General features: G+C 35.4%; 1 protein-coding gene and 2 long non-coding RNA genes across 3 annotated transcripts in view; 1 reads left to right on the top strand and 2 right to left on the bottom strand.

Annotated features, from left to right (window-relative positions):
- LOC147497652 (monofunctional riboflavin biosynthesis protein RIBA 3, chloroplastic-like) overlaps window positions 1–27604 on the top strand; it is a 116941-nt gene that overhangs the window by 26875 nt on the left and 62462 nt on the right. The window contains 1 exon segment of the mRNA XM_086562956.1: window positions 4935–4946. Coding sequence (XP_086419082.1) covers window positions 4935–4946 — 12 coding nt within the window.
- On the bottom strand, window positions 21285–22541 carry LOC147497655 (uncharacterized). The gene is made up of 2 exons (XR_015195203.1): window positions 21683–22541; window positions 21285–21526 (listed from the first exon to the last, which is right to left on the bottom strand). It is a non-coding gene; the product is annotated as an uncharacterized LOC147497655 (long non-coding RNA).
- LOC147497656 (uncharacterized) lies at window positions 22703–24475 on the bottom strand. Its single transcript, XR_015195205.1, has 3 exons — window positions 24273–24475; window positions 23185–23281; window positions 22703–22779 (listed from the first exon to the last, which is right to left on the bottom strand). It is a non-coding gene; the product is annotated as an uncharacterized LOC147497656 (long non-coding RNA).

The raw sequence follows: 27604 nt of genomic DNA on the forward strand, positions 1-27604 counted from the left end.
CACCTCGTATCTCCTGTTAGAGGTTTCTACTAGTATATCAGAATTGTTTGGAGTGTTGCATGTTTAGTTAAGTTCGACTTAGTCTTGCATGAGATTAAGGTCTGGTCGAAGAAAAACAACTAACATAATTGCACGGCAACGTCGACAAACACGTCTATCTAGTATACCACCCATTACACCTCTAGCTACTATTCCACACACACCACTTGATATAATGCCTGAAGAAGGAGAGACTCCTCTCTCTGATTTCTACAAAGCCTTGGCGATAGCCCCAAATCTTGCATCGTTCTAGCGGACCCGATTGGGGATTTCGAATCCCCCAAATATTTTAATTTGTTACCCGTTTTTCATTTGTTTAGACCATGAAAAACCTTATCGCCATCACGTAGGGATTGAACAAGTCCTAACAACATTCCACCATCCCACGGTTGGTGCGGAACAAATTAAACCGAGGGTATTCCCTTTCACCTTAGCCCGATAAAGGGCGTCTTGGTTAAGCGCCCAAACGCCAAACTCGTGGACTCATGGGCTCAACTTGTTCAATTGTTCATGGAACAGTTTTACCCACCACCGAAGACGGATGAAATGCTTCACAAGATTCATTTCTTTAGCCGTAATCCTCATGAATCCTTTTCGGAGGCACGGAATCGTTTCAGCGATCTTCTCATTGAATGCCTCATCATAATCTTCGCGAAAGACACGCTTGTTCGTGCTTTCTTCAAGGGGCTTTCACATTATCATAAGGAGGTTCTAGATATCATGGTAGGGGTAGTTTTCTTAGTAAAGGAGCCTTGGAGGCTTATAAATTCTTAGAAGATCAATCTAAGAAGAACAACAATTGGGGAGGTAACGATTCCTCCCGCTCCTCTCCTTCTTCTCTTGAGGTTAAATATGATCCCGAAGCTTAAAATCTTATCGATGCCCTCACTAAAAGGTAGATGCCATCTCGTTCAACAACAACCCACTCCGGTCATGAACATTAACTCTTCTCGTTGTAATGTCTGTTTGTAGTCTTGAGCATTCCGACTTTTATTGTCCTCTTGTCTATGCACAAACACCACCACAACCATCACACTTCTACCGGTTAACTCAACATCAAGGACAAGGGGAACTTAGGTGACTAGAATAGAGGTTTAGTACCCATAACCCGAACTATCAACATCAAGACATGAACGCTCAACAAGCTTTAATTCCAATACAACCATCTACAGACAAAGTAGTAGTGACCTTGTTGGAGAAACAAAATCAAATTATGCAACAAAACTCCAACTTGATGAAAGATCAGCATGATCAAAACTCTAATATGATGAAACAAACGATGCAAATGATGCAGTCTTTGTGCCAAAAGGTTATTGACATGTCTTCTAACCAAAATAATAACCAAACCGGTGTGTTTCCAAGTCAAGCAGTGCCTAATCCTAAGTCAACAAACACTGCCTTTGAAATAAACAGTATTTACTGTAATGGTAATATAAACCAAGGGGACTTACAGGTAGTCACTACCCTTCGTTCAGGGCGAGTAGTTGATAACCAAGTGACTATGCCTAAAGATTACCCGTAAACTAAAAATGATACCATACCAAATACTATAATAGAAACTGAAGACCCTACAACTGTAGAAGTACCAGTTAAACCACAACCAAAAGGGAAAACATTACAAGACCCAATAATAGAAAGTGAAGACCCTACACCTGTAGAGGTTCCAATATGGACACCTAGATGGAAAACGGCTAGAGATAATGCAAAGACTAATAATACTTTTATCCCTTCTGCTAAAAATAGCGATAAAGCACAATATACCCAAAGACTAGTTGTGTTTAAAAAGGACAAGAATTTTGATGAGATTAGGGAAGTGTTTAAAAATTTGACTATAAACCTACCTTTTCTAGAAGCTATAAAAAGTCTACCTGGACACGCTAAGTTTCTAAAAGAGTTGTGCACCAAGAAGAGGAAAACCAACATACCCCACGAAGCATTCTTAACTGAACAATATCCCTCTTTATCTGAACATAACGGAATTGTTAAGTACAAGGACCACGGTTCGATCCCCATTTGTACAATGCACCTTAGGTGATACGCCCTTCATAACAACTGCTTTATTAGACCTGGGGGCGAGTGTTAACTTACTCCCTTTTTATTTATATAAACAACTAGGTCTAACAAAACTTCAACCAACCAAAATGACTTTGCAGTTAGCCGATCGTTCTATTAAGTATCCCAAGGGTGTAGTTGAAAATATTCTCGTTAAAGTTCAGGATTTTTACTATCCAAATTTAATTTGTTATTCTTGACACGAAGTTACTCATGATTCCATTCCCATCATCTTAGGGCGTCCTTTCTTGGCAACCGCCAATGCCCAAATCAATTGTCGGGATGGCTCAATGACTCTTTCTTTTGGAAATCTTTCTGTAGAAGTTAACATGTTTAGACAAAAACAGGGACAACTAGGTTTGCCTATAGAAGGGGAAGTGAAGTCCATTGAGAGTTTTGTACCTCACATTAGTGCGGCTGACACTTTAGTCCCCACACTAGTAGATACCCCTCTTATGGAAGAAGACAAGGATCACAATTTCTACTCCCTAGACGTAGATAACATCAAGGAGGATTTCCTTCGACTCTTTTGCAACCCTTCTTTTCCGCCTCGCGAGTTCTCTCCTATTGACATCCATTCATCTCTTGACGCCATGACGGAAAAGAATTTTTTGCCCTCTATCCCGGTGATTCTTCTTACCAACCTATTGAGGAATGTCTTGCATATCGCAAGGCCTCTGATGATATAGACCTAAGAACACTAGTTGAACACCATTCACCCACCTCACATTCTCATGTCACCCATTCACCTTCCATCACGAATGTTCCTCGCCCTCTACCTTTTCAAAGAACCATTGAGTTTGTACTTGACCTTGGCATTTCTCATATGCTTCATAACTATCTAAAACCAACCTGGTGAAGAAGTAACACCCAAGGACAAACCACGACACTTTTTCATTTTTTCCATTTTTTCCTTCTCAAAATTATCCACATCCTACGTTATCTTCCACAACCATCAAATTTCTCCGTTCATTTACTTGGCATCCCTTTGTGGGAGGACAAAAGAAGAAACTGTATGCTTTCGATTAGGTTTTAGATCTATAAGGCTTTGCTCTCATTCCACTAAGCTACGTCATAGGAAATCTTGGTGCTTAATTACGTTTGATGGTGCATTCCATGTTAATTATTTGTGGAAAGACCCACAACTTTTTCGATTGTTGATATATGGTAAACTGCATTTTAATACATATATATTAGATAAAGTCTCGAGTATCGACTATAAAAGACTCATTTTATTCTTGATTGTACTCCATTCCAATCTTATGTTATGGGAGTGAACCATTAAGGCAACCGACCCTCCTTTTGGAGTGAGTGAGTGGTTGTAAGTGTCGGATTCTTAGTCTACGTTTCATGTGACTCAACGATTTATCTCTTGCACTTTTTTCTCATGGATTGAGTAGTGTTTCTCTATGGAGTGAGTTTCATTTTTATTTCTTTATCGTAATTTTGTTTTGTTTTTCTAAAAATCAAACATATAAAAACTAAATAAAATAAAAACATAAACATATATTAGTAAGTCTAGGGAATCGACTTTAAAAGACCCAAGTTTTAAATCAATACCAACTTTAAGGATTATAGGCCAAACAAAATTTTCAAACTTAAAAAGAGTTTTCCAATTTTGTTTGGGGGTGGAGTATTTTGGTATTCATTTCAAATCATGTTGCCACCCTAAGCCTGTCATGTTTACTCCAGTAGAGTTTGTGTTAGTTAGTATGTACTAGTTTAATTGTGCTTCATATTATCATATCATCTTTACAATATTTACATTCACAGTCTTTGCATTTTTGCCACGTTTCTATGGTAAATTCTTTCCTTATCTCTTTACACTTTGAGGACAAAGCGTTCGATTGTTTGGGGGTGGGATAGAAACATTTGCAAAAATTAGACACTTTTAGGATGTAAATTATGCACTTTTATTTATAAAATGTTAAAAATTATAAAAATTAGTTAGTTACATAATTTAATTGTGCTATTGAATTGTTTCATAAACCCCCTTCTCCCAAATTGTTTGGGGGTGGTATAGAAACACGATGTAAATGTTAAGCACATATTAGGTTGTATATTATGTATTATTTGTCTTAAAAATAATAAAAATAAAAATAAAAATAAAAATAAAAATAAAAATAAAAAGTTTATGCTATACACTTAGGAATATTGGTATTGTTTCTTTCTCTATGCTCTTAATAATCTAGAAGTCTCCGTGTAGCTTTTGCATTAGAATAGTTTTTAGAAACTTAGGTTAATATGTAGGTAATAATCTTTGCATCTATCTATAAATATATTACATGAGTATCTATGATTGTTTGGCGATAAGTTTAAAAATCTAGGCTAGAGTACTTATTCTACAAATCCTGTGAGAATATAGCCTAAAGCCTTATATGAGTGAAACATTTGAGAAATGACACAAGGGAGAAGTATATTCCGAATAGAGAAATCACACGTCCACTTGCTTGACCACTATACCATGTCCTAAGAGAAATTTAGGCCCTTTTGGATCGATATAGCTAGAAATTCTGACCTAAGTATATTTTCCGCTAGTAAATCGAGAGCCTTTCATTAGCCCTTCCATAAACCACAATTCCTTTACCCTATTACAAAAACAAAACAAAATATATATAAAAAAAAAAAATCAACCTACCCATTTTAGAATAAGTCTGAGAATAAGATGAGTGAAGAAAAGAGAAGAGAAAAAAACACATTAAAACATAAATTAGTTAGTTGCTTCCGTAAAAGAAAAAGAAAAAAGAAAAGAAAAGAAAAAAAAAAAAAAAAAAAATAGAAATAAAATAAAAACTCCAAAAATAGAATAAAAGGAGTCGAAAAGCCAAAAGAAAAAGGCTAAGGATGAAAACAAAGTGTAGAAGCAAAAGAACAAGGTTCTCTCTAGTTACGTAATATGACGACCCTATTATCTCAGACTTGTCTTTTTTAATATCCGTTTCTTTCATTCTTAAACCATCTCCTAATCCCCGCAACACCTAATAAAGACCTCTAGCTCAATTAGGAATAGGTTAGTGGGATAGTAAGTGGCAGATGTGTTTGATCAACTTCGGCTTCCTTGTGTGTCATTGAGATTGTAAGGTAAAGTATGCCCACTGGCATCTGGAGTAGCAAAACTTGAGTGGAAAAATCAGAGTGATTTTTGTCTTGACTTTTATGTGAGAACCTACTTAAGGACGCTATTCCAAAGTTTCAGAAACGGGCCTGTTACTGCATTTCATAGCATTACTCATTGTATATATGTTTATTCATAGATGATTGATTATTATGCATATATTAGCTTAGGTTTTGACATGATTATTCTGTATTCATTGCTAGTGAGATGTATAGATAATTGAGACATAAATAAGGAAACAATAGTTTTATTTCTTAGTCGTTGTAGTATAGATGAAGTTTGTGAGTACCTTCACTGGAAAACTCTCATGAGGCTATAACTCGTCCACTAGGGAATTCCTAGTGGTTTAAGGCCTTGTTGCATATGGTCAATGCAATCGCTTTTCAAATAAAGAGTAGATAGAACTCCATTTTTGGTCACTTATTCTAATTTCTCATATTTGCTTGAGGACAAGCAAAATGCTGTTTGGGGGTGGTTTGATAAGAGTCCAAAACTGTAGTTTTAACCCCTTAACCATCATACTTTTAGACCAATTATGTGAGTAATAATTAAGAGTTAATACTGATTACGTGTTTTTATGCATTTCAGGCTTCAAAGTCCATTATGTACAGAAATGTGCCACTTTAGCGAGATAAAGGAGCAAAGGTCGGTTGCTAAGGAGTTCCATGATTAAAGGCCAAGATTCAAGAAGACAAAGCCTTTGTAAAGCCCGATCAAAAGCTGAAAAGTCGACGCGGGCAGAAACAACACACAAAGTCAGCAGAACTTTCGAAGGCCGTATATTTGGACTCAGACCTCGGAATTGGGCCTACCTTATGTCAAAACGACCGGCTCGGAAAGAGCTTTCCAATGGTCTAAGCCTTGACCTAATAAGAGGAGAAGAAGTAGATGAAAAGTCTATTGAAGCCAAATCCAGCTAAAGAGCCCTTTTCAGACTGAAAGAATTGGGTTTTGGGACCGATTTTCCGGCCCAAAACATGGCTCCAAGCCCATGCACGATTTTTGGATCTGAAAGTATAAAAACAAAAGTTTGACTCTTTGTTAATGGTAGATAGTTAGGTTAGAAAATAAATTAGGTTAGGAAGCTAATGTTAATGGAGTTTAGGGTTAGAAAAAGATAGATCTAGATTAGTTAATTACTTAGTTTTCACTCCATTAATTAGTTTTAGAACTTAGTTTTTATAATTTCAATTAGTTAATTAATTAGTTTCATTCTTTGTTTTAGATTAGTTATTTAAATCATTGAATATCATTCATTAGATTAATAAGTAGTTGTTATTCATTCAATCATATCTTGTTCTTATTGTTCTATTAGATTTATAAAGTTAATTACTTATTCCATAATGACATGTTCTTATTATTGTTCTTGTGTTGGGAATGGTAGTATAGAAATTTCACATCAAATCATTACTCTCACCATTGTTCATTTTGGGTTTGATTAATTGAATTTGTTTAAGTCTCGAGAGTTAAGAGTGGAACGAATCCTTACTCATTATATTGCATGATTATGTTTTGAGAGTAAGAAGAATTGATTTAAACGTAAGAACGGTAGGATTACGTATTAGTGTTGTTAACATTAATATTTAGGATTCTATAATTTTTACGGATATCATGTAATTAATTAGATTAGGTGTTAATAGTGAAAAAAGGCAAGGTGTCACTTTGTTTTAATGTGGTGGATAAAAATGAAGTAAATGTGGTTTGATGTTTCACGTGGGAGGAAATGAGATTTATCTCAAATGGAGAAGAAAACAAAACAAGGGGGGGACACTCCATTTACTCCCTTGACTTCTTTTCCTTTACCATGTATTATTTTAGTTCCTTAGTCTTAGTTATTATTTAGTTTTTTAGTTTTTGAACAAAAATAGCTTGTAATAGTTTTAATGAAGGAAACCTTGTGTTCCTCTTGAAAAATTCTCACTTCTTCATGCAAGTGAGTTTATAAATAGATAATTTCTTCTTTTTGTTCTCTTTCTCTCTCTCTTTTTACATTCCACACTTGTTTTAGTTTTCTCTCAAGGATCATGAGCTAACTTTCCCTTTGTGGGGAGTTAATAATACTCATGTGAGGGAAAATTCTTGTTATTTGGTTTAGTAAGTTGTTTAGGAAGAACAACTAGACCTACATCCTATCCCAAAATGATAGTTGGTGTAAAGTCTAGTTAGGGATCAAGTGATGAGCTTAGATATAAGTCATTGCTTTGGTTCCACATGCTAGCATGTATGAGCTTAGAGATGAGTCATATATGTTAGGGATCAAGTTTTCTTTTAGTAAGACTTGTCTATGAGTTCTAGGAAGATAAAAATACACTTATTAAAATCAAATAACAAAAGTTATCTTCACATGAGAAGAATTAACTCTCCACTTTTGTTTTAGTAAAATTTTATTGTGTCTTAGTTGCATGATTACGTAACTTAATGTTTTTAATTTTTGTGTAGTAAAGAAACTAAGTAATCATAGCTAAACTTACTCACTAGTTCCCTAAAAGAGTAAAAACCAAGTTGTAAGTGGTCATATAATTTAGGTTGGTTCGAATCCCTACTCCAAATTATATGAACACGAAGATCATGAGTAAGGAAAAATATCTTTGAATTCGCACTTTCGCCAAAGAAGAGATTCAAATCTCTAACATAGCAAAAAGGTGAATATCAGTACATAAACGAATCAAAGACCAATTGGCAAGGCAAAGTAGTAATTCAAAAGAGTAATTCAAAAGTATCACAAAAGCATAAATCACATGTTAGCACATTTAACAAAAAAGACAGGGTAGATGCCTATGACAGTTCTTTGAGCTAGGCTACATCGTTTTGGTTGTGGCTAAGCTACACATACAACGATACAATGGTCAAGTATATATCATGGAGTAAATCCAATCACCAATTAATTGCACCACAGGATCCATACATTGATCATGGCTGTCACAACTCACAGCCAATTTGTTTTGCAAGGTGTTGGTGATTTGCAGCACCTATATCATATGTTTGATAATGGTCATTAAGATCGTAAAATACCAAGCAAACACAGTGCCATCAGGGATGGTAAAGCCTAGAGCTTAGCATTGGAATAACACATCATTAATAACCATCAGGGGTTCGGGGTTCATGACTTAGGGTGCCACATAATTGAGTTACAAATAGTACATAACTAAACCTGTCTATCTATACTAACTCTTTATAAAAATGGCATTTCGGGATTATAACATTTGGATAGCAATTCAAATGGGCCAGTGGCAAAGAAAAGTGTAAATGGTGCAATTTTCCCTAAGGTTTTTTAGGACTTAGTCCTTGAAGTTTGTGATGAGACAGATGTGGCAGAACTAAAGCTAAAGATCGGAGACTTTGAGATGAATCTGAAATGTAATATTGGAGCAACAAGTACTTCAATACCTGTTATTTCACCTTCAGAGCCGACAACAGTTCCAAGTAGGCCAGTAGCTGAATAAGCTCCCACATCATCACCACCCTCACCACCAAAAGTGACCATCAGTCCATTTAAATATGTCTCTCCAAAGAAGTCATCAAAGTTAGCATCCTTAGAAGCTTCTGGATTAAATGGATATGTTCTAGTCTCATCACCAACAGTTGGGTCCATTCGAATAGGAAGAATGGTGAAAGGAAAGAAGCAACCTCCCGTATGTAAAGTGGGTGATGTCATTAAAGAAGGGCAGATAATTGGCTATTTGGATCAGTTCGGCACCGAACTTCCTGTGAAGTCAGATGTTGCTGGAGAAGTCCTAAAGCTGATGTTCAGTGATGGAAGCAATTGGCTATGGAGACCCTCTTCTTGTTGTCTTGCCATCATTTCATGGAATTAAGGACTAAGGATGGAGGTCTAAAGATGATAGTACTCTGAAAGTCTGATACTCAGATACTCAGATACTCAACTACTATTTGTGAGAATAATGGAACTACGGCTTTTTACTTCGTAAAAAAAAAATGATTCATGACGGTACACATCATAAGCCTCCACCCCTATCTCCCACAGAACATGTAAGTCGTCAACCAAGGGTGCCAAGTAGACGTCGATATTGTTTCCAGGTTGATTTGGACCTGATATCAACATCGTAAGCATCATATACTTTCTTTTCATGCATAGCCATGGTGGGAGGTTGTATGTGGCCAGCATAACAGGCCATAAACTGTACTTAGTACTAAGAGTATGGTGTCGATTGACTCCATCGGCTGAAAGTGCTACGCGAAGATTTCTGGATTCTACTACAAATTCTGGCCATTTTTTGTCAATCAACTTCCATGCTGGAGAGTCTACTGGGTGGCGCATCTTACCATCAACCACCCTTTCATCGGCATGCCATGTCATTGACTTTGATGTTTGGGCAGATTGAAACATCTTCTTGAATCTTGGAATTGGTGGAAAATATCACAAAGCCTTTGTTGGTACTCCACCTAATTTGTTGGTCGCTCTCTTGTTCTCTTTATATCTTGAGACTCTACAAATAGGGCACATAGTTTCATTTTTGTATTTATCACCCCTATAGAGTATACAATGATTTGGACATGCATGTATTTTCTCGTACTTCATCCCATAAACAGACAATGTCTTCTTGACTCTATTCAAGGATTTCGGCAAGAGATTTGGTTGAGGAAGCATCAGTCCCAGTAGCTTCAATAACTTCAAAAAACTTGTGTCAGACCACCCACTATTTGCTTTCAGATTAAATAAAATAATAACTATTGATAGCTTTGTCAATTTTGAGCAACCCTCGTACAAAGGCATTTTGGCATCTTCAAGCAATTCCTTAAATTTCTCGGGATCAGTTGTATAATGGTCCTCTGCAGCCTTCGCCATTTCTCTCATGCGTTCAACATCTTCATGAGTCTCAATCTCATCATAATATCCAACATCTTCAGGAGTCTCAGTCTCATCATAATGCCCAACATCTTCAGAAGTCTCAACCTCAGCATAATGTCGAAAAGTGTCTTGTTCTATAAAACTAGTCGGGGTCTCGGAAAATAGAGAGCTTTCGCCATGAAACTGCCAAATAGTGTAACCTTGGCTAATACCACGTTCGAAAAGATGATTTCTAATCTCAGTCTTAGTTAACTCGTTGATATTTGAACAATCTCAACATGGACAACATATGAAACTTCCTTCTTCCTTTCCAACACTAATTAACCTTTCAACTCCTTGAATATATTCGCTTGTTAACCGGTCCTTGGACATCCAAGACTTATCCATATCGTAGCAAAATGCAATAAACCGATCTCTTAAAGAAAAACAGAGTCAAAAAAAAAAATCAAGTATAAAGACCACACATTCAAAAATAAAGTATCATGGCAAGATGATATCAACACATGGCACATTAGTAGGAAAAACATTAAGTAAGTCTAAGATGATATGATAATGGTATTATGCAAAATCAAATTACATTTGAAATCTAACTAACCAATTTAGGCTACTCTCAATAACCAAATAGAAGCATAAAAAATGACACAATAAGAAAATTTTGACAAAAAGCATCGAATGAAGTCGATAATTTACACTCTCCAGCCTTCAATTTTTTTTTTTTCTTTCTTAAGTCATATGAGCATCTGTATGTAATCTTGTAATTCATATCATCTTACAAACCGTAAAATAGTAATGAAGTCAATGGTGTGCAACAAATACAGAGTGATATAATAGCAATGTGTAAACTAAAATGTAAACTTTAATAAAAAACATTCGAGATTAATTTTCCTGTATAAACTCAAAAACGAAACGTAAACTTTCGACAACAACAAATAATGAGTTATAATGAGATATAATGAGCTATATATAATGAGATATCAACAAATAATGAGATATAATGAGTTATATATAATGTGGAGATCTTGTTCTTTTGTTTAACTGACCCCAGGCATATAAAACTATAAGAGATACATATTTCCAAAAAACAGGACCACCAGCATTAATGTACATGAGATTAATATGGTTCATGTGTTTCAGTGAAACAAGCAAATATGCATTACGAGTTTCAGGTTAACTCAGGATTCCTGTAGCAGCAATTCTCTTCAACGTATTCAACAACTGCAAGTGTCATATTAATAAGGTCTATACCTATTTATCCTACATTTCGACCTTCTACAAGAAATACACAATTAAAATGAGTTTATGTGTGGATATCAATCATTCACAAGTTCTGCATGTTTTGAGAACATCCGATAAATAGGCAAATTTGTAGCTACCTCATACTACTCTTCCAATTTAGTCCATGACAGAACTTACTCTTAACCATGACACAAGTTAAGTAGTTAGTTAGTTTATTATTCTTGTTCCTTCACAGAGGATTTTAATCTGTAAAGGCATTCTAACTATTTTATATGTACGTGAGATGAAACGTAAAAGAGTATACACAAGATTTGTTTGAGTTACTTTTAGGCTAACGACTAGCTGATTTTAGTTTACCTTTACAGTTTGAATCTATTTTCTAACATTTTTGGGTTTTTAGTGTATACGCTCTTAGCTAATCTTGGTAATGCCACTCCTTTTTTGTTTGGGTTAGGTGTGTGACTCTCTATTTTTGTATTTTTCTTCTTTGGGAGCCGGGTATGATATCTGTACCATGGCCCAAATGTCAATGATTTCACTTGTTAATTTGAACTTCCGAAGTTAAAACTTGAAAGCATGTGTACAAATTTAAGTGTTCTCTAACACATGGGCGTCATGGGTTTTGAGAGGAAAACATTTGAATGACACCATAATGCTTGAAGACCTTTTCGGATAAAGAGTCCAAGTAGTTGAGACTACCAATTGCGCAAGTGCTCAATATGAGGTGTATTATACACTATATAGCAGAACCTGGCAACAATATTATCTAGTGTTGAGATTGAATGCAAGCTATGGTTATAAACTTATAATGGTGCTTAAATCAGTTTCTTGACCAATTCCTTTTCATTCAATCTCGAATTTATTGATCAAAGTTTATGGTTTCGTTTTTTATCAAAATTTACGTTTTGTTTCCTGTATAGACTCAAATATTCGATAACAACAAATACAGAGTGCTATAATAGACTCAAAAACAAAACTTTGATCAGATTAATTTTCAATAGCATCCAAAACATCAGACAATTAAATAAAAACGAAAAAAAAAATATTACCTTTATTTTCTTGCTCGCGAGAGAGAGAGAGAGAGAGAGAGAGAGAGAGAGAGAGAGCTGGAAAGAGAACCGGAGAATGAGGGATGGACGAGAGATGGGTGAGGAGCGCGCGTGGTGCAATAAAACGCCGGTGAGAAGTTGGGAGGAAGAACAGTTACGAGACAGAGTTTTTCTTTTATGTTTTTTTTCTTCTAGTTTTTTTCTTTTTTAACCCTAAGTGATGAGTACGAAGTGATTTAAATGACCTTTAGTTTCTATTTCTATTCCCTTTCTATTCCTTTTCCTTTTAGGTTTAGTAAGTTAGTTGTTTTTGGGAGGGAACCTAAAAATATAGCCGCGCGCCCAAAATCATGACTTTGAGTTTCATGGCATACAAAGCAATTACTCGTACTCGTACTCGTGTCGCTTATTTATTTCAATATTTGTTAATTTTGTGTTCGATATTTTTACATCAAGAAGTGACACAACAAGGCAAACCACTAGTGTCAATTTCAAATAATGGGACACAAAAAATAAAATTACTTGTGTCACTTTTCCTAGAAGCAACACATCAGCCCTCGTTCTATAAAAAAGTGACACATCAAAACTTTGTGTGTCACTTTTTTCTAGTAAGTGACACAAGACAAAAAAAAATAAGTGACACAAAAGGCCCTTCTTTTAGTAGTGGACATGTACTAGGAATTAAGTTGTGTTTGTGTTTTAGTTAGTGTTTCCTTTTCCAGTGGAAACTTGTTTGAAAATAGAGAGAGTGTGTGTGAGTGAGTGAGTTAAAGTTTGAAAAAAATGAGAGGTAATATGGGAGTTAGAGTTAGAGTTTCTACGAATAGTATAAGTGGTGAAGGTAATATGTTAGATTGTTAAGGAATGAGAGGTAATATGTTTAAGAATATGTTTTAAGTTGGAAATGTAATATGCTAAAAGTTTATGGAATGACATGTACTAGGAATTAAAAATATCTATGTTTCTAAGAATGTAATAGTGTTATGGGCTTGTAGAAGAATTTTGTAAAATATAACAAAAGTATTACGTGTTATAAAGAATTTTATGGAATGCAATATGAAATTTAAAGGTAAAGTTATGTGTGTAATTTTTATTTATTTTTTCTTATTCCGATAAGGTGAAGTTATGTGTTTGATATCGTGCACAAATGAGGGTGATTTGTACAACACATCGCATATTGTTGTTGAAAATGGTAGCTACTATGGAATGCCTAATCCAGTACGTAGCTTTGACCTATACGATGTTAAAATATCCATGATAGTACATCCATTATACAATGTCAAATATTTAACTTTCCTCAAGAACCCAATATTTTCAACCAGTTGTTTCTTTCTTCCTACTGATACTTCATACAATTTTTGTTATATAATTCTTCTGTCTCCTTATAAAAAGCCCTACAACTGAATTGAAGTCTCAGTTAGAACCCGCCATCACTAATGTATTTCTCACTCTCAATTCCTAAATCCAACACAAAACCATTTGTGTTTCTCTCTGAGTGCTGATATTGCTTCCATCTATCTTACATTATTACCATATTCATCGGACTATCATATCAACCATAGTTCGTATAAGTACATAGAGTGTATGCCGAGTTGGAAAACACCTTTTAACTTAAATGGGCATCCCTGATTTCTTGCTTCCCGATTTTCTCTTATTAGCCTTTTTTCACCTTCCTTCTTGTGTGACCGATACACATTCGAACATTCACAAGCCAAATTCAACCTCGCTACTCGGTTCCCCTTAGCATACTCTTACTTGTCAATTACCACAACCATATTAACTTGTTTTCCTTTAGCGGTTGCCCAACCAACTGTTTCACTGCGTGTATGAAAGACCTAAACACATGGAAAAAAAAACTATTAATACACTAATAAAATTTCATTTCGAAAATAAAAACAAATGAAATCAAACCCTACTCCGTACCTCTTCCGTAGTAAATATTTATGTTGTATCACTTAAAATCAGTTGAACAACATCTGATATGATAATAAAAGTAGATGTGAAAACAGTGTTTCTACATGCTAAACTCATTCTAATCAATATATAATAGTACTCTCAATATCATAGAATAAATGGAGTAGTCTCAATATCATAGAATAAATGTTCGATCCATTCTTGTTTGCACGTACTTAAAACGAATCTAGACTAAACAAACTATTCACTAATGAGAGTAATCTTAGGCTATGAAAACAATAAATTATAATACTAAACAGTGATTTAAAGTGATGAGAGGAGATTAGAGAGGGGTTAATCCACCACACGATTCGATTGGCTATTAGTTTAGTTATCGAATCATTTTTCTTGATCCCCAGTAAACAACCTACATCTCTATAGTCATTGTTTGACTAGCATGAGAGATTAGCACCCCCACAAATCTTTTTGATGGGGTTTCTAATCTCTAGTTCTCCGTTATGAGTTTTATCTCTAGAAATTCACAACGAAGAGTTTGAAGTTCTTCATTGTGAGTGTCTAGTTCTTATGCAAAACAATAATGAAACTAAAGACTAATAATCCACACGTGGCTTCATAAACCCCCTATAATGGAGGTTTAGCCTTGTGTCATCGGATTGAAACTAACTAAATTAATAATAGAAGACATAATGTAAAAGACAATAATTTAATTGAAGAACTAAAGCTTTTTATTGATAGATTTTAATGGAGGCTACACTACAAAACTTAACCCTAAACTACACTAACCTACTCTACACTAAAGAAAGGGGAGTTAGAAGAGGAGAATAGAGTTTACCCTTAACCCTTTTTATATAGGAGAGGGTTAGGGTTATATTTTCGTGCATGGGCCAAAAGGGGGACTTTGGGCGTCTAATGTGAGCCCAAAGTCCATTAGGTTATGTCTAAAGAGGCCATTATTGCTGAAATTTATTTCAGTACCCTTTTTGTCCAGTTTATAGGTTTGATTGAGGCAAGGCTAGGTCCATTGGAAAGCTTATTCCGAGTCGGTTGTTTTGACATAGAATAGGCCCAATTATGAGGCTCGAGTCCAAAGATACGCCCTTTTGAAGTTCTGCTGGCTTTTTGTCCTTTTTCTACCCGAATTGACTTTGACTTCCCAGCTTTGGGCTTGAAAAAGCTTTTTCTTCTCGATTCTTGGGCTTTAAACATAGAACTCTCTCAGCAATCATCTTGACTCGTTCTCCATGCAAAATGACATTTTTAAGCATATAATCAGCTTCAAGACCTGAAATACACAAAAACACGTAAACAGTACTAACTCTTATTTATTATAAACATAATTGGCCTAAATGTAATACTATTAAGGGTTCAAAACTACAATTTTGGGTGCTTCTAAGCATCTACGTCATTCGAGTTTGCAGAGGATCGGTTCTCGGATTGCGGCAAAGGATCCTACATATAGAAGAAATGTTTAGTGATTTGGATTACTCAAAACGACCTTCCAATATCGCACAAAAATACAACAAAAGACCAAACAATGTTGCAGCGAAGAAATTCAAAACGACCCAGCAGAGTCGCAGAGAAAAAATTTCAAACGACCTACTGTAGTCGTCTGGGACTTCTAGACGACTTGATGGGGTCGTTTGGGCTCGAGTTCTAAACGACCTAGTGTGTCGATACCAAATTATAGTTCCAATGTGCAGTTACCTCATTAATGGATGTTTACAACATTAACAATTGTAATATGATTCGAGGGACCAATAACAACCCCAATAACAATTATGTTCCAATGTGTATATAAATTGTAGCTATAGTTGCAATGGTTTACCTCATTATTTGGGTTTGGTTGTTTTGGTCGTCGACGACTTCTCAACACCTCCTTTGCCCGACTAGTCGCATCTTCAACTTCTTCACTTTCCAATGCTACTTCTTCACTTTCCATTGCAACTTCTTTATCTTCAACATTTCTTCCCACTTCTTTGCCTTCAACATTTCTTCTCATTCCCTCTTCTTTCATTTTTCATTTTTCTAATTTGTTGTTGCACCTCAAGCATTACCTCAAGTGTTTTTTCTTCATCTTCATGTTCTAAATAGTTGGAGTTTTCCATTTAGGGTTTTGATTGAGGATGAGAAGTTTTGAGGGTGAAGGGTTAAAAGAGCTAGTTGGCAATATGTTATCTTGATGTAGTTAGGGGTGCCCAACACAAATATATATATATATATATATATATATATATATATATATATATTTATATATATATATTTTTTTTTTTTTTTTTGGTCTGCAAATACAATTGGTAGTTTAATTGGGCACTCATGAAATTGCATTGGGCAACCCCTAAAAAAAATAAATATTACAAGTTTGCCATTTTTTAAAAAAAAAATGTTTTGTGTTGGGCACCATCCAACTCATCAAGGCTAGTAACCTACTATTACCCAACTCTTTTAGCCCTTCGCTTTACATTGAATACTCAAGCTTCTCATTTACTCATTACTCTTTTCATAATCAATCAAAACCCAATCAAAATCCTAAATGGAGCATGAAGATGAAGAATAAACATTTACAAACACATTAGAATGAATGCAAAACGTTTGATTGATTGAATGAATTAATCTACAAGAGAAAGCAAAACACATGATTGATTGAATGAATCTATAAGAGAGCATTCATTAGAATGAATACAAAACTCTTGTTTTATTGAATGCATCTACAATTGTTAATGTTGCAAACTTCCATTTAACATATTACAACTACAATTTGGTATCGACAACATTTAAAACCCGAGCCTAAACTACACCACTGGGTCATTTGGGGACTCTATTGGCCGACGTAGCAGGGTCGTATGGGCACTCTATTGGTCAACATGACTGAGTTGTTTGGGGACTCTATTGACCGACGTAGCTAGGCCGTTTGGGCACTCTATTGGCCTACATGACAAAGTTGTTTGGGGACTCTATTGACCGACATAGCTGGGTCGTTTGGGCACTCTCTTGGGCAACAAGGCTGGGTCGTTTGGACTACGAAAAAAATTGAGAAGTTCTAAACCAATAAAATTCCTGATTAAGCAATGATTAACCACTGAAAATTCCAAACACAAATTCCACTTTTCTTATACATAAACACCAAACAATTTTTTTATAATACAAATCATTAATCGACCATAATTATATTGTATAATAATTGATTTAAATAATGATCTGTGAAATTGAATTAGTGATCAATGATCAACACACCTCAATTGAATTAGCAAAATTGAAATCCAATTTAAAAAATTGGGTTAGGAATAACACAATTAGATGCACCAACACAATTACATGCCCTCCTTATCTGTAATGACATGGCATCTGTATGACCAAATTAAAACATGTAATCAAACATGCCAAATCTAAAATAATAATTTGTTTTATATCTAAACTTGTTATTTTCCATTTTTTTTTTCAATTGTGAATCATAAACTAGTTTAGGGTTTACAAATTTTGTACCAACATAATAAATTTTAATTTCAAATATATTTCACTCAATTATTTGAAATGTATCAAAATTTCAAACATCTTTGAAATGTATCAAAATTTTAAATATTTAAAAATGGATCCACTTTCAAATTTTGGTTATTGTGACTTTCAAATTTTCAAAATGGTTCCACTTTCAAATATCTAAATTTATGAAAACCCATTTAAGTAAGAGTGTAAAGAGCTAAACCTATAACCCTAAAAACCCTTCAAATTCAAGTCCTTAAAATCACAGGTGTAATGAGACCCAAACAACTTTACTATATCGCTGTGATGAACTTCTAATCGACTTTACGAGATCGTTCAAACGGTCTCGCTATGTCGTTTTAGTGTACACTCAAACGGTCATGTCATGTCGTTTCTGTGTCGACTCAAACGGTCTGAACAAGTCGTTTGAGACAAAGCTCTTTTGTTTTTTCTTTGAACGGTCTGAGCTTGCCCGCCTTGCCGTTTGAGTGTACACTCAAGCGGTCTGCGCGGGCCGTTTGAGATAAAGCTCTAGGGTTTTTAGTTAGACGATATAGCTGGGTTGTTTAGGCAGTCTCCAGGACGACATAACTGGGTCGTTTGGGGACTCTATTGAGCGACCTGGCTGGGTCGTTTGGACTAAAAAAGTTGAGAAGTTCATTTTGTTTTTGGGTCACTAAAAAAATAATTTCTTTTGGCTCTTGATTAAACGAAAGTGCAACACAAAGGGGACTTGGTGACTTGAATGAAGTTCACATTCACATTGACTGAATGTGGCTTCACTGAGTCATTCAAAGTAATTGAATGTGAGTGGAAATATACAATGTTCTGTAACCCTTAACCAAATACAAACAAAAGTGAAACTAAGAACCAAGCTCAAAGACCCACTTCTGAAACCAATCCTAACAATGGCCATTATCGATAATCATTTACTCTTCGAAGGTGGAAATAGATATCCAAAAAGATCCTTGTTCCCTTGAAATAAAATAGCATTGAACATGGGCAAATTCTCATTTCTATTCCCAAGTGAAATTGGTACTGGACCTAATAATCGATTATTCGAAACATCGAAAACTAAATAATCAATTAGTTAATGAAGCAATTAGTTAATGAATGTGACCCTTAATGTTTGATTGAAGGAAGAATACTCGCAAGTATTGTTTTTGGACGAGTGTTGTGTTAGTTGGGATGAGAGAGATGAGAAAAAATGGCGTAGTTTAGTTCAAAACTGCTGGAGACACGATGAAGGGTAACTTGTTTGAAAAAGTTGTAACACATTTTCGGTTTCTTGGGGTGTACTATCTTTCTATTGGACTCTATATTGGGCTTGGGCCGGAAGCTGTCCAATCTAATTTGGTGGGTGTAGGATACAGGAACCATACAATTTGATGAGTGCCCAATGAAACTAGCAATCTAAATCTATTAGTGCACAGTAGGCGAAAATGCTCATATGCGATTTTAGGAGGCCACGTCAACAATATTTTTAAGTAAGGACACAAAATTAATTACAAAGCAGGACAGTATTTTGATTTATTACAAATTGATCCTTGCTCCGAATTTCATTGGACACAAGATGTTCTCGAGATTGTTTAGATATTCTCGAGATACATATATTAAGAACAAACTAATTACATGCTAATCAAAATTTTTGATTCGTGATATAACTACGGAACATTAAAACACACAAATTGATTCTTAAAAAGAAACTTTTCGCCTTCACCGAAAAAAAACACACACACACACACACACACACAAAAGTAATTAACAACCCAATAAATAAACAAAACCCACCAATCTGGTTAAACACCCCAACCACACATTCTCTCTCAAAAAATAGCGATGGCCTCAAATCTATTTCTGAATTCTAAAAAGGGCAAGAGATCGAAGAAGAACGGCTCTAGCTCCAATGGTTGTTTTTCTTAATTCTAAAAGTGGCCGTCGTGGTGAAGAACAGGTGATGACTTATATTTGTTTTAACTCAAAAATCCAGTTAAACATCTTAATCCAGTGCCACTTTATAATGGTTGCTCTATAGGAATTATCTCGGCTGCGCAAACCTGTCCAGAGAACACTAAGAAGAAATCACAGGTATGAGTTTTTGTGGTCTGATGGCAACAATAGAGTTTTTGTTGAATTCGCAAGTTTTTCTATATTAGTGTAAGTTTGGTGGCGATTTCTCTTTAATTTGATGATACTACTTCATTGTTTTGAGTTTTAAGATAGCCATATTTGAATTGTACCCGAATGTGACAAGAATCCAATAGTCAATGAATGGTAATGAAGTGATAATTTGTTAGTATTGTTAAAAATGGATACTTTGAAGCATGATAATGTAAGTTGGTAGTGTCAGGGAAGTGAGGGAATGAAGTTGTGAGTTCCAAGTAAGGGACTATAAAATAACCACCAACAATTTTCAGTAAATATTCATTTTGGGTTTATAATCTTCTACAACAACAACTTAGCTAAATGTGGTCTTGGGTGGTCTGTTACCTCTGATATTGTCCTAGCTTAAATTAATAATAACACTAAAGTGGATTTCAGAAAGACAAAGCACATCTAACAAATCTATAACCTTAGTACAAGAACATCAATAGTTGTCGATATCTATTGTGTGGACTTGGACTCAAGTGAATGGCAAAGCTAGCTTTAGTGTTACGAGGAGTTATTTTGTTTGTTTATATTGTGTTTGTCAGTCAATTGTACTAGCTGAGTTGATACTCTTTGTATTCTACCATTAGCAGACTGACATAAAGTTCTACCAAAAGTGACACAAAAGCCTTACTAAATGTGTCACTTTTTGTTAATAAAAGTGACACTTAAGAATAGCCTCTTGTGTCACTTTTAAGAAAGAGTGTCACAGTGCTTGTCAAAAGTGACACTAGTTGTATCAGTTTTGGACCAGCGTGGGACATAATTTCGTCAAAAGTGACACATTAAGTATACTAGTTGTGTCACTTTTGGACCAGAGTGAGACATAAGTACGTTAAAAGTGACACATTAAGTATACTAATTGTGTCACTTTTGGACTAGAGTGAGACACAAGTACGTCAAAAGTGACACATTATGCATACTAGTTGTGTCACTTTTGGACCAGAGTGAGACACAAGTACGTCAAAAGTGACACATTATGTATACTAGTTGTGTCACTTTTGGACCAGAGTGAGACACAAGTATGTCAAAAGTGACACATTATGTATACTAGTTGTGTCACTTTTGGACCAGAGTGAGACACAAGTATGTCAAAACCGACACAAAACCCCTTACTTCTTGTGTCACTTTTGGGAATCAACTCTATGTAACTTGTATGAAAAAGAAAGCGACAGATAAGAATGGTCAGTTGTGTCACTTTTAATAAATATTATGTCACTTTTTCCAAAAGCGAGACAAATGAAAATAATTTTTTTAAAAATATTTTCTCATTTTTGTATTCGATCGTATTCATTTCTCAACCTGCATCCTATACGTCATAACCAAAATCCTATTAACCTGCTTTATGACATAAACAACATCCACATACATTTATCAAAACATCACAACCAAAATCACTTTAACCTGCTTTATGATATGGAAACAACATCCACTCGGGAAAAAAATAAACACTTTCAAAACAATTAATTTCTATTGATTTCATGGATCAAACTTAGTATCTATTGTCTAGTTTGACTCCCAACAAAATAAGTCATTCCAATATCAAAATAATCACAATAAATTAAAGCAAAAAAAAAAAAAAACTACATGACGCCAACGCTATCATAGCAATATCTTAGCTTGTTGTGCACACTTCCAACACCAAAAAACCTAGCTGCCATATATTCATTTGTTAATCGATCCATGCACCTGCATCATATCATGAAGTCGTCATTTCCCTATGACTAGTATATAAAATTAAAAAGGGCAAGTGAATCAAGAAGGGTATATTGCACAAGTAAGAAAAAAAATCGATAAGAAAAGTAAATATACATAAAGAAAGGGAAAATATGGAAGCCCACTTACCCAAATTAACTTACTCAGAGAAATTGTTGGATAAAGTCGATGAATTCAAGACGAACTTCATCTATTTCAACTTCGCTTCCAAATCCTCATGATATTTCTTTGATCTTTTATTAGAAAGATTGAAGTACATAGTGGGAGTGGTATATTGTCCACCGGCCTACACTGACTCGACCACTAGGCTCTGGAGTTCCTAATGCCATAGTAAGTATGTCATTCTTTCCTTCCATTGCCAAAACCCCTCCTCAACCTTATTTTTCAGCTCCTCCTCCAAAAATATATAAGAATCCAATATTTCTACAGTACAAAGGAAGTACAAAGGAACCCAATGGGAAACTACAGTAGAGATGGTTTTGAATATGATGGAAGGATAAAAAAGCAACACAGACAAAGGCAATACAAAGGAACCCACTATTTTTGTCGTAGGTAGTAGCAACAACATGCATGGGAGATTCACTACAAAATAGGTTATGGCGATCACAAAAAAATCATGCCCGGCAGTCAAATAGAAGCATTGATAACTTACCTAAAGAACTAATCTCCTATATTTTACTCCGTTCTCCTGTTAAAGAACTTGTTCGGTTCAAGTGTGTAAGCAAGTCATGGCACAACATAATCACTAATCATATTCTTGCCAAGGAGATTTTGTTGCTAAAACCTTGATTGCTGCTGAAACTATCTGACAATTTCAATGGCTACCTATCTGACAATTTCAAGCCAAATAAATATCTGAGACCAAACATTCAACATTCCGGATTGTTCTTAAAAATTTACCAAAAATAACTTACTTCCTTTACGTGGAACTACCAAAAAGTCACCATCAACCTTTGCAAAAGGCAGAGTTTTCCATTGATTTGTTAGCGGTGTACCTACATTGCAAACAAGGTTTGTCATAAAAGACAATGGTTTCTAAAGTTCCAGTAGTTTGGCATCTTTGTGGCAAGCTACTAAAAACATGATTCTCTAGATGGAAATAGTTATTACTTTGGCGGTTTTTCAAAACAAGTCCTTTGGACATCTTCCCCAGTATTTGTATTATGCTTCCGATTGCCATCAAGTGTGAAAACTTGCTTGGTGGTGAATTACATCTTCTTCATTTTCTATGCAAAAGGCATGAGACCGATAAAAAAGATGTTGGTTTCTCTCTTGTTTGTTATATTTTCATAGACGTCAAACTTAGCATCATGATCTATTTCTATTCTCTCGAGCATCATTAGACTCCTGGAATCACGAGAACACATCTATCATCTTAGCGGGGCAATTTTTAAAACAGGCGTCAACAGTCACACAAGTCTAGGATCTAGTAAAATGTAAGTCTGAAGCTAAGTTTTATTCCCCCCCTTTCCTAAATCACATATTATAAGCAAGAGAAACCATGACAATACGAATGCAACTAGCAAAAAAAAAAAAACGATTTATAATGAAAAAACAAAGAATAGAAGCATTCAACAATTCTGGTGAATCAAGTAAGTTTCAATTGCCAAACAAATAGAACAACCACTTACATGTGAATATCATATCCATGTCGAAGAAAAGAGCTTCCAGCCCCACACATTGTGAAGAGTCCATCAATGAAATCAGTCGGTGAATCAGGAATCTCTACTGGTTTCCAATACAATTGAGTTGGGTTAGCAAAACTATTAGTTTGGTTGAATTCACTAACAAGTTTCTCGTGGCTTGGGACACGAGGTTTAAATGGCTCATGTGTCACTGACGGCTTGATCCGGTATAACCAACTACCAATAATTTATTCTTATAAACTAATCTATAAAAATAACATAATAATAATGAAAGAATCAAAATATTTTATTCCTTCATCCTTCCTAATCCTATAGTTTAAAGAAGTCTAGTTTAAATAAGTAAAAAAGATTCATAGAAAGAAACGAAAAGAAATATTGAGCTGCTTAAACTAATGACTAAATATGTAGACCAGGGTTATTTGAAATATGTAGACCAGGGTTTTATAATAAACAACTAAGAGTGCCAAGATCCCCATTACTAAAACCAATAGTTGGAAATCCCTTCAAGACTCCCAATTTAACATTATCAAATTCAAAGTTGCCTTTCTTCAAACAAACTCTTGTTACTAACAAAAATGAAAATTAAGCTAATCCCAGTGTAATTCTCCTACCAAGTTTAATCAGAAAGAATGAACAAAACCCACCATCCAATTCAGCTAAAAAATTGCAAAAAATAAATAAATAAAGAAACTCACTTTATCACTTGTATCCAAACTAAACTACCTCAATATAAAAAATCAAAAAATTATTATTAAATAGTAATAAATCCCAAGACGCAATTCAATTCAACCATTGAAAAAAGGTGATCATCTCACTATATATACTGCCAATAAAAAAAAGAAAAGAAACAAGCTAGAAAAGATACCTTCTCTGATTAGACTTCCGAGGGGCTGTAAAAGAAGTACCAGAAATCTGCTCAGCATACAAACCATAACGAAGAATAGAAGGGAGTAGAAAGGGTTTCATAATTCACTTGGACAAAAAACATCAGACAAGTTCTCAAACCAAGTTATGGCAAGAGATAAACCAGTACTTGCTCAATGAAATTAAATAAAAACGAAAAATAATATTACCTTTATTTTCTTGCTCTCTCTCGAGAGACGGCTGGAAAAGGAACTGGGACGGAGAACGAGGGATGGACGAGAGACGGCTGGGTAGGAGAGCGCGTGTGGTGTTAGAACGCCGGTGAGGATTAGTTGGGAGGAAGAACGGTGAGGTCTCTTCAGCGTTTTTGCAAGACAGAGTTTTTCTTTTTTTTTCTTCTATTTTTTTTTTCTTTTTTTAATTCTTTTATTTTTGAGAGAAGTGTTATTTTCCTTTTAGGTTTAGTAAGTTAATTTTTTTTTTTTGCCCAAATCACGACTTTCAATTTCGTGGCATAAGCAATTACTAGTGTCGCTTATTTATTTCGATAATTTGTTAATTTTGTTTTCGATTTTTTTACACCCAAAAGTGACACAACAAAACAAACTACTAGTGTCACTTGCAAATAATGGGACACAAAAAATAAAATTACTTGAGTCACTTTTTCTAAAAGCAACACGTAAACCCTCGTTCCATAAAAAAGTGACACATCAAAACTCTGTGTGTCACTTTTTCTAGTAAGTGACACAAGACAAAAAAAATAAGTGATACAAAAAGCCCTTCTTTTAGAACTTATCTTTTTCATCTCCATTTCTTTTACGATACTAACGTGTTACGTAACTGTTTGCCCTAACTTTTTCTACTAACAAATATCTGTGAACCAAGTCTTTTTTATTTTCATTAGCACAGTCTAAGTATTCCGTAGGAACTTGAAGTACTGAACAGACAAAAGAGTCTCGGACGAGACTAAATTAGTAGCGCGCGAGACTAACCTGGAGTATCAACACTCCGGTTTTCAGGTACATGTCACTTTCCTTTTCAGTACTCTTTTGGACTCTTTGGTTCTGTTTTTCCAGTAAGTTCACGAGCTTGGGAGTTAGTTCGATCGTTGTACGAGGAATCGCGGGACTCCAGGTTTCAAACTCTTAAACTCCACAAACTTTGTCGAGGATATTATTTGCTATAACTTGTTTTACCTCGTATGTTTGTGTGTTGGCATGAGAACTCTTTGCATGTAAATGTGGTTCGTCATTATATCTTCACGTTAACACGATTAATATGATTCAAATATATTTGGATATATGCGTAGTTTCAAACCACCTGCTTTGAATATTTTTGTATGCGTATGTTACATCAATTCACGTAAGCGGTATTCATTTGCATGAGTTCGTTCTCGACATTCCCCTAGCTCACATATAAGTTGCACGTATAAGTAATATAGATTTGTATGTGTAGACTTCCTGTGTAAAAATAGTATACGTTAATTAGTTTCTATTTTGCATCTCTCATTTTTAATTGCATGTTTCATAATCACGTCTCCATAATACATTAATTACGTAAACACAAAATACAAAAAAATTAAAAAAAAATCCTAATAATTAAAATTTCATCATAATCATCTTAATAGTACCCCGCATAATACATCATCATAAATCATATTCCTATTCCATCAGTGTCTAGCAAACGTGAAAGATTGAGGTTACCTAATTAAGGATTAACGTGCTAGCACGAAAAAACCTCCCTCAATTCTCTCAGGTGACCCGGCTGCTGGAATATTTACACGTTATCTTAGCTTACCTGCTCGAGTTAGCAACAGCTCAGGAAGACGTGCCACCTCCCTCCTTCCTTAATTCTAAATCCTTCTGTCATAATTTGTTCCTAATGAGCCTAGAATTAAAACTTGTATTTGTATGAGACCACGGTCTGGTACTAATAAGGAATTAGAACTTACATATCATCGTCGGAAATACAATAAACAACTGCTTATGCTATCTCCTAGACATAGTTCCTCCTCCGTAAACCAACCTCGTTAAGTATCTCCGTTACTATTATCTCCCTTAGTTATGGCTCAGGAAAATCCCACAGTCGAGAAACCCCTTTCGGATTTCTATACTGCCTTACAGGAAAGACCTGCTTCCTGCATTAAACTCGATGCAATTGTAGGTGATTTCCGCATTGCACCAAACATTTTCGGGTTGTTACCTATTTACCATGGTCTAGACCATGAAAAACCGTACAATCACCTTCATCGGATGCAACAAGTAGTCACCACTTTCCGCCATCCGACTGTTACCAACGAACAAGTCTTGCTTAGGTTGTTTCCCTTCACCTTAGCTGATAAAGCTTCAGCTTGGCTCGTAAGCGAAGCACCGCAATCCCTTGACACATGGGCCAAGCTTGTACAAGCATTCATGATAAAATTCTATACTCAGAAGAAAACTACAGAAATGCTTCAGAAGATTCAATTCTTTTGCCAACATCCCGAGGAATCCTTTTCGAGGCATGGAGCGATTCTTGATCGCTTCTCGAATGTCCCCATCATCAGCTCGACACCGCTGTATTAGTCCGTTCATTCTTTAATGGTCTCTCTTACCATCAAAAGGAAACATTAGATATCATGAACAACAGTTGTTTCATGGACAAGGGCGCTACTGAAGCATACACTTTTCTTGAGAAACAGGCTTCACGAAGCACCCATTGGGGAAACACTGATTCTTCGAGATCTTCTAAAGACACTCTTACCAAAGTTACGTCTATGTTCGAGGTCAAACCAGATCTGGAATTAAAAACTCTAATCGAGTCCCTAAACAAAAAGGTCGATGCTCTTTCGGTGCAAGTAAATGATCAAAAACCCAAACAGGTCATGGCTGGCAATGCTTCCCCATGTCCTCTTTGCTTAAGTCTTGAGCACGCCGATTCTTATTGTCCTTTGGTATACGAGTGCCCTCCCCAACCTTCTGAAGAGGCTTGTGCTTTCAACATCCCTAATGCACCTTGGCGACAACATCCGAATTTGGCTTGGGCACCCCCTGGTCAATAACAAGCAACTCCGGGTGTCTACAATGCTCATGTACGACCACCCGCGAACTACAATTCCTATCATCAAGGAAATCCTCCGCAATTCCAAAGAAAGGCAAAGTAATTTTCCCAACAATGCAAATATAGGGTACCAAAACAACCGCAACCTTGTTCCCCTTTAATCAAGGATATGGCTACCAAAATCAACCCAGAAATAATAACTGTGAACTAGTTCCCCGCTTTACTCATTGGTACAATCCACACCGATAAAACAAATGAAACTTTTTCGACATACATGAATCAACGAAATCAAATCCTAGCTTCTATCTAACAGTCTCTTCAGCTGTTAGCTCAGGATAAAAGTCAAAAGGGCGTGTTCCCTGGCCAAGCAGTTCCAAACCCTAAGCTTACAAACACTGCCTTTGAACTCAACAATGCACCAGGATCTAGTAATCCAAGCCAGGGTGAGGTAAATGCCATTACCACTCTTCGTTCTGGCCGAACTATCAACAATAATATACGT

This window comes from Coptis chinensis, chromosome 5 (genome assembly GCF_015680905.1).
Source record: "Coptis chinensis isolate HL-2020 chromosome 5, ASM1568090v1, whole genome shotgun sequence".
NCBI classification, from domain to species: domain Eukaryota; kingdom Viridiplantae; phylum Streptophyta; class Magnoliopsida; order Ranunculales; family Ranunculaceae; genus Coptis; species Coptis chinensis.